The 13,511-nt window shown below is 39.5% G+C and overlaps 1 protein-coding gene across 1 annotated transcript in view; it reads left to right on the plus strand.

Moving 5' to 3' along the window:
* The first annotated feature begins 3,422 nt into the window (after window positions 1-3,422).
* The window catches only part of ESRP2 (epithelial splicing regulatory protein 2), a 40,757-nt gene continuing 30,668 nt past the window's right edge, over window positions 3,423-13,511 (plus strand). Inside the window, exons 1-2 of the mRNA XM_054269378.1 lie at window positions 3,423-3,557; window positions 4,467-4,595. Coding sequence (XP_054125353.1) covers window positions 3,423-3,557; window positions 4,467-4,595 — 264 coding nt within the window. The remainder of the gene's footprint in view (window positions 3,558-4,466; window positions 4,596-13,511) is intronic.

The raw sequence follows: 13,511 nt of genomic DNA on the forward strand, positions 1-13,511 counted from the left end.
ATGCTCTCATGTGATCTAACTGTAAAACTGATCTATTTTACAGTTTTAATTGCTTGATTAATAAGAAAATAATCACAGTACTGAGCTTGCATAACAATGAGTGTCCATCTTTAAAACTTTTCTTCTCCACCTAGTTTCAGTTATGAGACATAATCCTTGTCTGGACCTCTCTAAATATGCCTGCCAGGATTAAAGCTAAAGGTGAGCAATAACTCTTTATTTCAGCAAGATCTTGGTTACAAATTAACTTTTCTATGCTCAGTGTACAAGGGCTTGTCCCATATGTTTTTCAGGAACTGGATCCTGTTGCTGTTCTGTTGAGACATACGATGTCATTCCTTTACATTATTTAGCTCAATAAATTGCTAGTGTAGTTCAGAGCAGAGAACGGGAGGATTGTGGATAGATGGTGAATGAAAAGCTGATTGCATAATCTGATACTTTGAAATGTGTGATATTGCAGGAAGGCCAGCATTTATTTAAGGGTTGTTTTTAAACACTTTAGAATATGTTTTAAGTTCATTTAGCTAGAATAGTTCAGATAAATTAGTAACAGTAGAATTATATGAGTCAAGACAGTCTAAAAGTAGAAACCAGATGGGCTTTCTATGAAGAGAGGCTACATTTTATGAGATGAGCTAATATAATTGTAAAAAGCATGGAAGCTTTTGGGCTCACCAGCCTTCAATACCATGTGTAGATTTCAAATCAATTTTCAAGGGTGTTTGGCATTGATTTGAGGAGGATGTCTTTAATCTGAGCTGTTGCTCTGAGTGAGTTACCACCATTTTTCTTTCACATTAGATCCTAAAGACAACTACATATGTGTTGACATTCTCTGAGCCAGTTCACTGGAGCCTGTGAGCATATGTGTCAACCTGGCCAAGAGTTTATCATGTGTATGATCTTCTATAGAAATCTGCTAATTAAAATCCCATTATGTATGAAGTACTCACATATTAGGGCTACAAAATGACATCCTCATGAAGACAGCTAAATTGCCACAGCCTGGATTTTTTTTTTTTTCTGTGAACATAGCTACAGTTAAAATCTGTATTTACACTTAATCTGTATATGCACTTATTTGTACAAACACTGCCTCTCTCCAAACACCTCCATATATATGTGTGAGTTTGGGAGGCAGGGAACAGGTTGGGAAAAGAGGAACAGGTCTCACACTTGCAGTCATTTTTATGGTCCTTATTACAGACTTCAGGGACAAGAATCATCCCACACTCAATAACAGTCTGTTACACTGTTTCATTACCACTGTATCCAAAGGATATAACAGAAGGAAAATGAATGGGGTTTTATTCTACCAAGTACTTCTGGAAATGCATTGACAGAGGAAAATATAGCTGTGGCATGAATTCAGCAATGCTAGAAAATACAATGCTGAAAATATCTTGAATATATAAATATATACATGTTACAGCTTAAAGTTTTCAACTTTGTTCAAGAATTTGCCCTTTCTGTAACAAAGTATTTCCAGGATTGCTTCTCAGGCAGCTGTGTCAGCTGCAGAGACAACCGCTGAGAGGTGTTTAACTGTCTTGTGATATTCAGTGAGATGCACCTGTGCAAGGTTTCCTGCATGGCCTCTGTCAGGTAAATACTTGTAAAACATGAATTCTAAGGTACCTCACATTGAACAGCATCATCGAACTGTAATTTGTTTTCATTAAAATAAATGGAATTAGTCTTGCTGGTGGTGTTAGCATGAGGAATCAGTGCTTGCTAGAAGGAGGTCCATAATAACTGCTGTAATTAATCAATTATAAAATTGGAATGTTGAAAGAAGATGAGAAAATGTGATTTAATATTTTAAGCCATCAGGTATTCACAGATAAATGCCCAGATCTTCATTTTCCCATGATAGACATCAGTAGCTAAATAGCAGCACCCATTTTCATTCAGTAAAAACTCTGTTTCAACACAATGCTAATATTGAAGTATAAACTGAAGATTTAATTAAACAAAAGAAAAATTATGACTAGTCTAACTTGCAGCATTTGGCCTTTAAAAATCATTAGTAACTCATCAATGGTGGCAGTAGAAAAAAATAACTTTCAAAAGAGTTTAGAAGCCTTTTGATCTTTTTTTTTCTGCTTAAAAATTTCAAATTGAAAATATCCCTGAAATTTTTCTCAGTCCCCAGTGTTAAAAATATTGCCGCTGCTGTTGAGCAGGAGTGTTTTCATAGCAGCTAAACTTGGTGGTGTATCCCGTTGTAGTCTCACCAGTGAGAGAGGAGAGACGAGTGGAGAAAAGCTGCCCACCTTGGACTGCAGTTAATGCCCGGGAGACAGCTCCTTATCCAGCACTTGTAGGGGAGAAAATGCAGGTTTTACACTGCGTTTTTGCAAAACTTCCTAGACACATCCTTTCTCAAAACAAGAAGAATTGTTCTATTGAGACCCATCTTCACAAATTATATTAAAGACAGGGCCCAAATTGCAAAGTACTCTCTGCCTGGAATATCCCTTAAAAATCCCTGTGGAATGTTACACTTTCATTACACATTAGCGTTGGTGTCGGTAGCTGGATACACACACAGCAACGTGCACAAAGGGCAATTACTTAGAAGCAGGTAAAGACTTTTCTTTCGTGGAATTCAGTGCTAAGTCATAATTGTGTTTTAGTCACGTAAATTGTTCAGATTTGGCCCGAGTCGGGCGCGGGTCGGCGCGCACCGAGCCCCGAGTGCCCCGAGTGCCCCGCACGCCCGGCGCGCACAGCCCGCACCCGGCGCCGGGCGGCACCCGCCGCACTGAAAGCAGGTAGAGGCACTTCCTGCAGGCAGAATTCAACAGAGAAAGGGAGTTTGCCTCTGATCTCCTTCAAAAACCAATCAGGCCGGATCAGCCAGGCGTTGATTCTCCCTCCGTCCCTCCTACACCTTTTCCAGAGGCCCAATGGCCTTGTCCCTTTGGGAGATTGACTAGAGTCACATGAGCTGCACCAAGGGCAGGTAACTCAGGAGAGGGGAAGGGGAAGAGGGAAGGAAAAAAAAAAAGAGAGAGAGAGAGAGAGAGAAAAAAAGCCCAAGCCCAGACTGAGCTGCCATGATGTCAGAGGTAGAGAAACCCACAGCTTGCTAATTTCATCTCCCAATCGGCCCCGGGAAGGAGATCACCGGGAACAGGTAGAGATGAGAGCTTTCTTTCTCCATGTTTTTTTTTTTCCCTCAAACACCCAACATCCTAAATAGCTCTTTCTCTCCTCTTTATATCGCGACTTCTCGTTCGCTCCTTTTCCCTTTGATTACTTGGAGGTAGGGGGTGAGCCTTGTGGGAAATTTTTGGTTTAATTTTTTTTTTCCTTGTTTGTTAGTGTGTCTTTCTTTTGCCTTTTTTTTCCTCTCTCTTTTTTTTTTTTTTTTTGACCTCTGCTTTTGATTGTAGTTGTTTCCCCCTGTGGTCATGACGGCTTCGCACAGTGACTCTTTGGTGGTGTTGTTTGGGGCAACAGCTGGTGCATATGGGGCTAAACTGGGTTCGGATGAGAGGGAACTAATTCTCTTGGTGTGGCAAGTTGTGGATCTACAGAACAAGAAGGTATGGCTTCGATATCCGGGGCGAGGGCGCGTTCCCCGGCGCGGGGCGAGCAGGCTGTGCCGGGCATCGCCGCCTGCCCGGAGCCGTTTGTTCATTTCACAAATGCACCGAGGGGAGGGGAGGGCGCGGGGCCCGAGCCCGGGGCTCATTCCCTGCCCGGGGCTCATTCCCTGCCCGGGCCGCTCGCTCGGGAAGCTCCTTTTTGTTCCGTCTTCAGGGAAGGAGTAACTTTTCAAAAAGTTTGGCCTCTTCCACACCCCACTGCCCCGTCCGCCTTAAATCATGTGCAGCTTCGAGGATGTCTACGGACTTTTGAAGCTTTAAAACAAAAAGTTCCCCCGGGTGGCTCCGAGCGTGCTCGCTTCCCTGGGAGCCGGCTCACGGTCACCGTTGGACCCTTTGGGCCTGCTTTTTGTTTGTTTAACCAATGTTTGGATAACCTTTAAGAGAATATTGACTTCTTTTAATTCTTAGGCCAACCTAAAAGTCATCTCTAGTATTTTTTTTCTCCCCAAAAGCCCTATCATAAATAACCCCCTAGAGATGAAGGGCTTTGATAAAACAAACAGCACTATGATTTTCATTAGTGGATTCACGGAACTGCCTTAACATTAAGTGATCTTCCCTTTGTATTTAACAACTCCCACAAAAGTCGGTGCTAACTGCAAAAGGCCTCCCATGAAATGGGCTTGGATACTGCGAAGCAGAGAGCGTGGCTCTCCGGGGTGGGAGGGAGAGAAACCGCGGCCAAAGGTTTCGATTTGTGAAATAGACAAATGCGTTTTCTCCTGGCGTTTATCGGGAGGTGATACTGCACCTTTCTGATTTTTCTGCAGTCTCAACACAATGCTAGAAAGAACTATTTCGATTATTCCTCACTTTTGTCCATAATTTCTTGAATGTTTTTAGGTAGGGACACTACACAAATCCCTGGTGAAAGCAGACAACTTGGACTTAAGTGACCAGTGTCGCGAAGTCAGCGGCTTAACACCAGAGGGACTGGGCAAAGCTGAACCACTGGACCGGGTTCTTCAGCAGGTGAGCTGCTGCTTTTGGGAGCAGGGACTCTTCAGATTGAAGCCTGTGAATGAGATTTAATGGATTTGAAAAAGGAAACGGATTTTAGTTTTGTCTTTCACTTTGAAATCACTAGCAAGTTTTCATACTTGTTTTTAAGCTAACCCAAAAGAAACCATTTGAAATGGGTACTCCATATTTCTGAAACAGTTGTGTATGATACGAGGGTATTTGAGTTGATGCTGTGAGTCCTTGGAAGATCTGACTTCTGGTTTTTTTTGATGGGTCTACTTTTATTCCAAGTTTCTTTTAAGCTTTGAAAGAGTAGGCCAGTAAGAGTACTGCTTAATAGAGCAGTGCTAATCAAACTTTCAAACTTCACATGGTACATTCTAATCTAAAGGTTCACTGCTCTAATGTGTATTGGAAACCTTTTTCTCATTTGTTATTCTTAAAATCAGCTGAAATCTTCAAAATCTTTCATGTAACATCAGATATGCTTGTTGTGTATCATTCTTTTCCAGATGAGATTAATGAGTGGATTATAAAGTGATTTGGTTTGATTATTTTCTGATGTCTGTAGTTTTGCTCTTTGTCTCATTTAATTTCACATTGAGGCAGTACATCTAAAATTTGTATGATATTTACAGCTCAAGAGGACTTAAGCTACTTGAAAAAATTTAGTGCAAATAGTGTACACATAATGCAGTTCCCAAAAGTTTGCTTACTTTGACTGTCTTTTCTATGCATGAAATGTGCTTGAATGGAAAAATACAATAGTGCATTTTTGTGTAACATATAAACCTGCCTTTCCACACCTTGTCTGAATCATTCGTAGGTGTGTTTCAGCAGAAACTTGCTTAGGCAGTAGAACAGGTTCATGTTGCTGTAATTTCTGGTGACACAGATAACTTGGCAGACTTGGTCCTAACCCTCTTTGATACTGCATGGTTAACACTATACTCTGGAGTGTCTCTGAACACGTAACTTCTATGTGGCTTAACTTCTGTCAGCATTGGCTGCACTGGCATTTGTTCTGTTTGCATTTGCTTTGTTAGAGTCCAGGACCAAGAGGTGGTTTTCTTTCTTTTTTTTTTTTTTTTTTTTTGGTTGGGTTTTTTTTTAAAGCTCCATAATAACCCCTGAGAAAATGTGCAGCTGCAGGTTTGATCTTGTCCCAGATCTTGCACTAAAGACATCTGGAACAGCTTAGCCTAGTACACTCTGTTTACCTTTATAACAGACACACTTTAATTATACCCAATACTTTATGAGAGATTGTATCTTATTGCTGTAAATTGCACTGTAGGTGGGTCTGCTTTAGCAAATAAAAGGAAATACTACCTTTGTGTGTAGGTGGGTAGAGACTCTTGAAAAACAACAATTTTTTTCCTTTTTGTTTGCATATCTATGCAACTAAATAATGATTTTGCTGTTAATTGTTGGATGCCAGTTGTGATGTGGCCAGTTCCATCATAAGTCTTCTGGAACACACCTTACCTAAACTCTTCTCCCTTCCCCTCTGTGTCCTGACTCCTGTGAGAATTAGGAGAGAATTAATTCAACTTCCCACTTACAGTGGTGGCAAAAAGCAAAACCCCATATTCTTTATTAGTAAATCCTTTTCTGCATTTTTGAAGACAAGTCCACGGGATATTTTAATTGCATCATGTATTTTGAGGATGAATCAGGTGACAACACATTTTTTTTCTTAGTTAAGCATTTTGATTAGCAAAAGCAACAGGTAGTTGAAGTGGTTATTTGAAATGGAGGAGGAAAAGGAAGTAGACTTGTACCTTGATTTGAGATAATGTTATAGAGTACGTGAAATTAGCTTTCCACACCCTGCCTGGACTGTGGTAGAAAATTGATGATGCAGCTGAAAATTGCTCACCTTAGCACATATCTCAATCATGTAAATGAAAGTTTTGTGTCTGCTTCTGGTTTTTTTTTGCCTTGGTTTCCCAATCTCCACACGTAGAGGGAAGTGAGAACCACTGAGCACAAATCCATTGTAACTTTTATCCATGCTTCAGAGGCCTCTTTCAACTTCAAACATTCTGTGGTTCTGAATCAGTGATTTGTAGCTGGCAAACAGCAGATCAGCTTCTGTGAGTCTGGACTTATTCCCTTGACCACAGAAAGTCTCCTTCTATTGCTGTATACTTCACTTTCCAGCAATGATGGAGTCTACCAAAGGCCTGTAATCTGTGGTCAAGCCTTGCTTTTAGCCAGGCACATCATCAAATAATGCATCTTTTTAATTTTACTTCATATTTTTGCACACTTACTACTTGAATTTGTCTTGAAATTTTCTGAAATAAGGTTCCTTCTCAATAAATTTTGGCTGTTGCAATTGTACAAGGTAAAGTCCTGAAGCACACTGCCCCCAAATAACCAAGCTGCTTGCTGCAGCATATGCTCTGTATGTTTTGTTGCAAGGTTTTTAATACTGTACTTGTCCAGGGTAACAAGCATTTGATTCCAGAGGTGCTACTGAATTTATGGGATCCATCTGTATTTTCTCATAGGTGATGTGCAGGGTTGTCATAGCTTTCCTTTGTGGGGATGGAGTATGTACAAATGTCAGGGAAATAGTTACCTGAAATTATAAAATGTTTGCCCTTTGGGAGTCCCTTGCTTGATGTATTTAGTTCAAAATGGCATTAATAACTTATCTCTGATGTGAGACAAGTAATGGTGAACTCACATCTGCTGAGATGTTGTAAAATGCTACTGAGTAGAAAACTGAGGATTTTTATTTAACAAAGTGGGAGATCTCTTGTTCAAATGTGTATTTGGAAATCTCTTGAGCCTGTGATCTAAGCCTCTAAACATGTATCAACTACACTACTTAGCAAAGGGAATAGTTCTCTTCCTGCATGACTGGGACATTCTTGCCAGTTTCACTGTTCAGATCCCCAGATCACAGGACTGGCTTATTTAGCATGTTATTTATATTTTTCTAGTTAATTGCTGTAGCTTTATAGTTCCCCACTTTGCAAGCTTTTGAGGGAGAGTGGTTATTCTCAGGCTGCTCTCTGAAACCTTGTAGGAATGGAACCTTGCTTTTAAAGAGCAAAACCAAAATGAACTTTGCCTTTCTCTCAGCCCCCTTACTCTGTCATCAAAAAGCTGCCATCCTCATGTGCTTCTCTGATTGTAGCCACGGGGGCTCTAAGTTAAAGATCCCATATGAAGTTGAAAGTATTGTGGATTTCTTAATCCCTTCCATATAGAAAACCTGGCTGAATCAGCATGACTTGCCTTAAGACATGTTACTTTCCTTTTGCAAGGCAATATTTGCATGTCTTCCTGAAAAAGGATGTCTAAGAAGAGCTAATAATGCTGGAGAACTGTCTGCAGTATTTAGCTGTAATTACCATCTTTCTTTGAACAATATACATAAAAAGGGAGACATTCTCATGTGAGACCTGGCTTTGCTTTTGGACCTACTAAAACCATTCAATTTTAATCTGTGGATTGACATTAAAATATTAAAAATTTGTTTAAAAGACTCTCCTTGTCTTGCTGATTGAATATACTGAATCAAATACACCAGTGAATATTTTGATTCATATTCTTATATAGAGAGAGACAAAGCTGGGCCTTTGCCCCCCACTACTCCCCTAAATGATGCTCAAATTGAAAATAGTGAGTGGTTGCCACTTTATCAGGTGATAGCAAATTGCCAGTTCCCTCAAGCATGTTTGGATGCCTATTGATCGCCCAGCTGAGCTGCAGGTGCAATTTATTTTCAGCAAATTCAGCAAGAAACAAGCTGGTTAAATGAGCTTTTGGAAACAAATGGGATGGGGGGAGAGGTGGAAGAACTCATGAATTCCTCTAACCTGATAAACCGGTTACAACCCTTTTTTTAAGAGAAACTTGTTCTGCAGCTTCTTCTTCACAAAGTGCTAGCAGAAAGTTTTCTTGGCTCCCTTGCCAGCTGTCACATCTTCATTTTGGTTAAATAATTTTTAAAATTTATTTTTAATACACCTTTCAGTCTTCAAACTGCAGAAAAATCTGAAAATGCAGGGTGACTTTTTTTTTTCTTTTGAGTCTTACAGTTGATTTTCCAAGATTATTTGTTGACTGCATCACCTCAATAAAACTTCTAGCGGAGTTTGGAGTATTTGCTGGGTCTGAGTTCTGATGGTTTGGAGCAGGTGTTTGGTGAATCCTTGGCAAGTGTTACCAGACAGGCTGTTCTTTCCACAACAAACACTTAGGGTGCTGTTTCACAAGATTTGGCTTCAGCAGTGAAGCCAGCTTCTCCCCTGGCCCTGCACCAGACTTTGCCATCTTTTTGTTGTGTCAGTAAAACCCTTTGTGAAGCTGTGCTGTAAACAGGATCACTGAAATGAGCAGATGGGGTGGGAACTTAAAACTGCTTTGCTGTCCAAGCTCACATCCTGTGAAACTACACCCTTTGGTTGTGCTTTCATGATCCAACACGTTTGATGGCGATACCAGCTTAAGCTGTTTCTGCTCCTGAGCCCTTCAGTGGCACCTTTCACTTAGGCAGGTGCTGCTACACGGCCCTCCCTCCTGCATTCTGCCTGTGCAAAAGCCTTTGGGGCTGCAGATGGAGCTGGAGCAGGGCGCTGTTCTGAGCTGAAGGCAGCTCTGGTTTGGAGTGGTTCTGTCTGATGCTCATGTGGCAGATTAGGAAGTTTTCCCAAGGGCAGCCATAGCACTAAAGTGTGGGTGAAAGGAGGGTAACATTTTAATACAGGTAGGGCACTGAGCAATTAATGTGAAACTGTGGCCTTGGTTTGGCATCAACAGTGAATGATGAGGATTTCCTGACAGACAGACACAAGGGCCTTCAGGTTCTCAGGATAGGTAAGCGATAGATTCCTGCTCTTACAGGAGGGCTGAGTGTCCTGCGTGCAGGTAGCCTTATGTAGAGTTTTCACATTTATTAACATCCAATAGCTCCCTATTTTCATTGATTAATGTAGATGAGGATTGGTTAAATTATGTTGCATACTTCTTATTGGAATATCATCAGTATTTCCTGCAGGGAATTAAGGATGTGCTAATGCTTCCTGTAGCTGTAGGATGTTGCAGTGTGAATTTTTATTGTTTTTTTTAGCTATGGTTAACCCTTTTTTCAGAACCTTAGTTGCAATTCTGTTGTTGATGGCCTAGATAAACTGTTTTTCTCTTTATAAATTCTCAGCACTACCCAGCTCTGTAACCCATTACATTATTATTGAAACACTGAAATCTGTTCCCTCAAAAAGCTCAGAAAATACTTGATAGCATAAACAGTTCTTCTGTTTTGTATATTAAATATATATATGTGTATACAGAAATATGCATATGTAGATCATGGGAATCCATTTGTTATTGGTAGCACTTATGTTCTGTTGTGTGGAAAATCAGTGACATTAGCTTCTCCAAATGCTGCAATACTTTTATCTGAATCCCTCAAGTATTTCCTGTAGGAAATAGGAAGGTTCCCTTGCTTTGTTCCTGTATTTAGGTGTTTCACTTCTGAATGAGCAAAGAATTAGTAAAAGAATTTGTCTAAAGCTGCAAATTCTTTTCTTTATAGGCATAAAAGTGTGGGAGCCTTGGCAAGCTGGGCTATCTTCTCTTAAAACTAGAAGTGACAATATTCATGAGAAGTGAATAATTTGGCCAAGTGATTTGAAGATATGAGTAGACTTTTTTGTGATAGCAGATGTTGCTACATTTTCTGATGAAGTGGAACAGTAACAATTAATTACCAAGTCTGGGATAAGCATTTATGGACAAATAAACTTTACTATGAGCTTGCAGAACAGCTTGAGGTGCCTGTCTTCACAGGGAGTGATGTTGTGCCATGTTTGTAAACTGTGTTACTAATACATTTGGATGTTTCCACACCTATAATATGCCTGAACACTTGAATTTCTCTTGAAATTGTTCTTATGGGATTATTTTTTTACATCATTGAAAGACAGCAAAATAGAGGGTAGAACCATTTTAATACAAAGATTGCTGGATTGCATGGTCCTCAAGGACTTTGAACTTCTTTCCTCTAACTTGCTCTAAATAGCTACTGAAAAAGTCACTGGAAATGTGTTAATGAATTATTGTCAGGGGTTTCAAAAGTGGCTGAGGAATAAATGAAGCATAAAGGATTTTAACATGTAGATGGGGCATTTAGTGACATGGTTTAGTGGTCAACTTGGTGCTGTCAGGTTAATGGTAGGGCTCAATGATCTTGAAGATCTTGTCCAACCTAAATGATTCTATGATTTGCATTCTGTTATTTTGGCAGTAATTATGTGTGCAGTGCTTCTATCTGTTCTTGTTGTTAACATGGAAGCAGCTTAGAAAACTGTGTGGATTTGTCTGCAAGTCTGTGCTCTTTCTCTCCTCCTCTGGTAGTTTTTGGAAAAGGTTGCGCACTTCTGCAATCTGTATGTTGGTTACTTGATTTTTCCCCCTCTTTTAATAAACCAACACTCTTCAGTTATATATGAAGTTCTTGGGTAGCTGAGTGCTGCCAAATGAGGGCAATGTCTCTGTCAATCTCTTGCAGCACTTCTTTGCAGAGCAGTTGGGTTTCAGATTGATGCACAGTTACTGGAATTGATACTGCTAGCAAAGCAGTGCTGTGGCCAGAACTAAAAATGCTCATTGAAGATTAATTTTTAGCAACATAATGTCAACCCTCTCTCATTTGATAATTTCTGTCATTTAGAGAGGAAATTTTATATCTCTTAATTAGAAACAAAACCAGTGATTCTCCCTCATGTTCATGTCTTTGCCATCTCCTCTGCTCTGGAAAAGTGTCTTTTCTTTCCTGTAGAGATCTCATGCTGTTTTCTGTTAGCTACAACCTTATTCCAATAAAAAGGAGGAAATGCTGATGCTCTGAAAGACACCTTGACATGTGTTCTAGGAATGTCTTGAGTCAGAAGTCATGTTTGTTCTACAAACCATGTTTCAGTGATAATCTGTGGTGATGTTCTTTGAACTGTTCACAACTTGCTCCAGTGTACTTCTATATAAAAGCCTCTGTTCTTGCTTTGTTCACAAACAGCTGCTTTGCTTATTTGTCCCCCATTCATTAAATCCACATGCTGTGAAGATAGATGTGAGTTATGGAATAAATATTAAGCAAAAGGTATTGGGAATTGAAATTCAAATGATCACCCCTTTTGATGAGAGATGAAACAAAACAATTAAAACCAACTCTCTCACTTCCCCCAAACTTCTATTTCAAAATATTTTGGTTTCTCTTTCCTCTTGCTGCCTTTCTTTGTAGAGCTGCAGTGGGCAGAGTGTGGCAAAAAAAGATTGAGAAATGGATATTTTATTAACATGGTACAACACACCAATCCTCTTATCAAATACCATTGGATGGGAGTGAGATCATGAGAGATACAGAGTTGGCAATACATAATTGTCACAAGAATATGACTGTGACAGAGTTTTGCAGTTTGTTTGATTGGTAACCTGAGTGTCTCAGTGTTATTTTTTACAACAGAATTCAAGTTATACAGGACTTCAGATTATTGTAAAGCATGGGAGATAGCACCTTGTAAATATGAAGTGCAGAAGAAAACTGCTGTTCTAGTGGTTATGCCTAAAGAAACAAAAGAAAATAGAAATCAACGCCCTTTCTCTATAAGTCTCAGATGCTAAGGTTTGATCACAAGAAGTTGTGACTTGCTTGACATCCAGACAAACTCATGTCAAGCCTTTCCAGTCATAAGGAACTTGCTTTGGAAGCAGAAAGTTACCTGAAAGAGAGGATGTAGTTCTGTAAGAGGAAGCAACATCCAAGTAATATAACCATTAATGTCCTTCTGTGTTGGCCAGGTCTGAATCCCTTGGAACACCAAGTGTAAATTTTGATATTACTCAGTTGTGAACTGCTAAAATCATATCTAATAGTTTCTCACTCTCATTTTTCCTTATGAGTCATTACCAATTTTTGATGCTTGCTCTAATCTGTGATTTGAAAGTTTGAGAAATTGAAGGCAAACTGATTTAGGGATCTAATTCCACTAGTCTTTTATGTATTTGTGAAAGCATGTTTGTACAAGAAAGGGAACACTCCCCCATTTACAAAGCAAAGCAGAGTCAATTCAAGAAAGTTTGACTTTCTTTTGCTGCTATTTGTAAGGGTTTGATCAAGAATCACTTGGATTCTTACGTAAGCAAAGATACTTCATAGATTTCAAGGCTGTTATTCAGGAAAGTCCATGTCTTACAGTACAAGTTTAATGAAGAGGCAGGAGTATGAGAAAATCATGCAGGAAACTGGGTTGTGGATGATAAGTGTCTCTTCATTCTTTTGGTGTTGGCTCATCTTTTTACTTTCCCTGAGTACTACTACTACTACTACAAAAAAAAAACCAACTTGAGAAACAACCTACTAGAAAAAAAAGTTTTAATTTTGCAGGCATTGGCTATTCTCCTACAACTGGTTAAGCTTGCACTACAAACAATGAGGTAGTGTTGAGTAAATAGAGCAGTACCAAGCATTACAGTCAATAGAGCCAGTGCTAAAGATCACATTGCTAATGAAAGTTTGTCCTTGAAACAGAGGTGAGTGGGAGTGGGGGAGGTATAGAACACTGAGAGAGAGCTTGTGCTTATATCAAGACTTTGGGAAATGTTGCAGTCATGGCATTAATTAAAACCTAGAATTTGGAAAGTATGTTCAACCTTGTCTTTCAGGCTGTAATGACTTGCTCTGTGAGTTGAGCTGATAGCAAGCAGCCTGTGAGGACTGTGAGGCACCATTGTAAACCTGCTTGAAATGTAGGTAAAAGGTTGACAGAGTAGGGATTTTTTTTGTATAAGTAGTATTCAAAATTTTCTTTTTGCTTAAAATCAGACTTAGGTAATCATTTGTTAGCATAGATTATTAATATTTTGCAAGATATTTATATTGTTGTGTTATTCTGTTGGTTTTGATAG

The sequence above is a fragment of the Melozone crissalis genome, unplaced genomic scaffold, assembly GCF_028551555.1.
Source record: "Melozone crissalis strain CALT ecotype California unplaced genomic scaffold, PUWL_Pcris_2 ptg000007l_1, whole genome shotgun sequence".
In the NCBI taxonomy this organism is placed as follows: domain Eukaryota; kingdom Metazoa; phylum Chordata; class Aves; order Passeriformes; family Passerellidae; genus Melozone; species Melozone crissalis.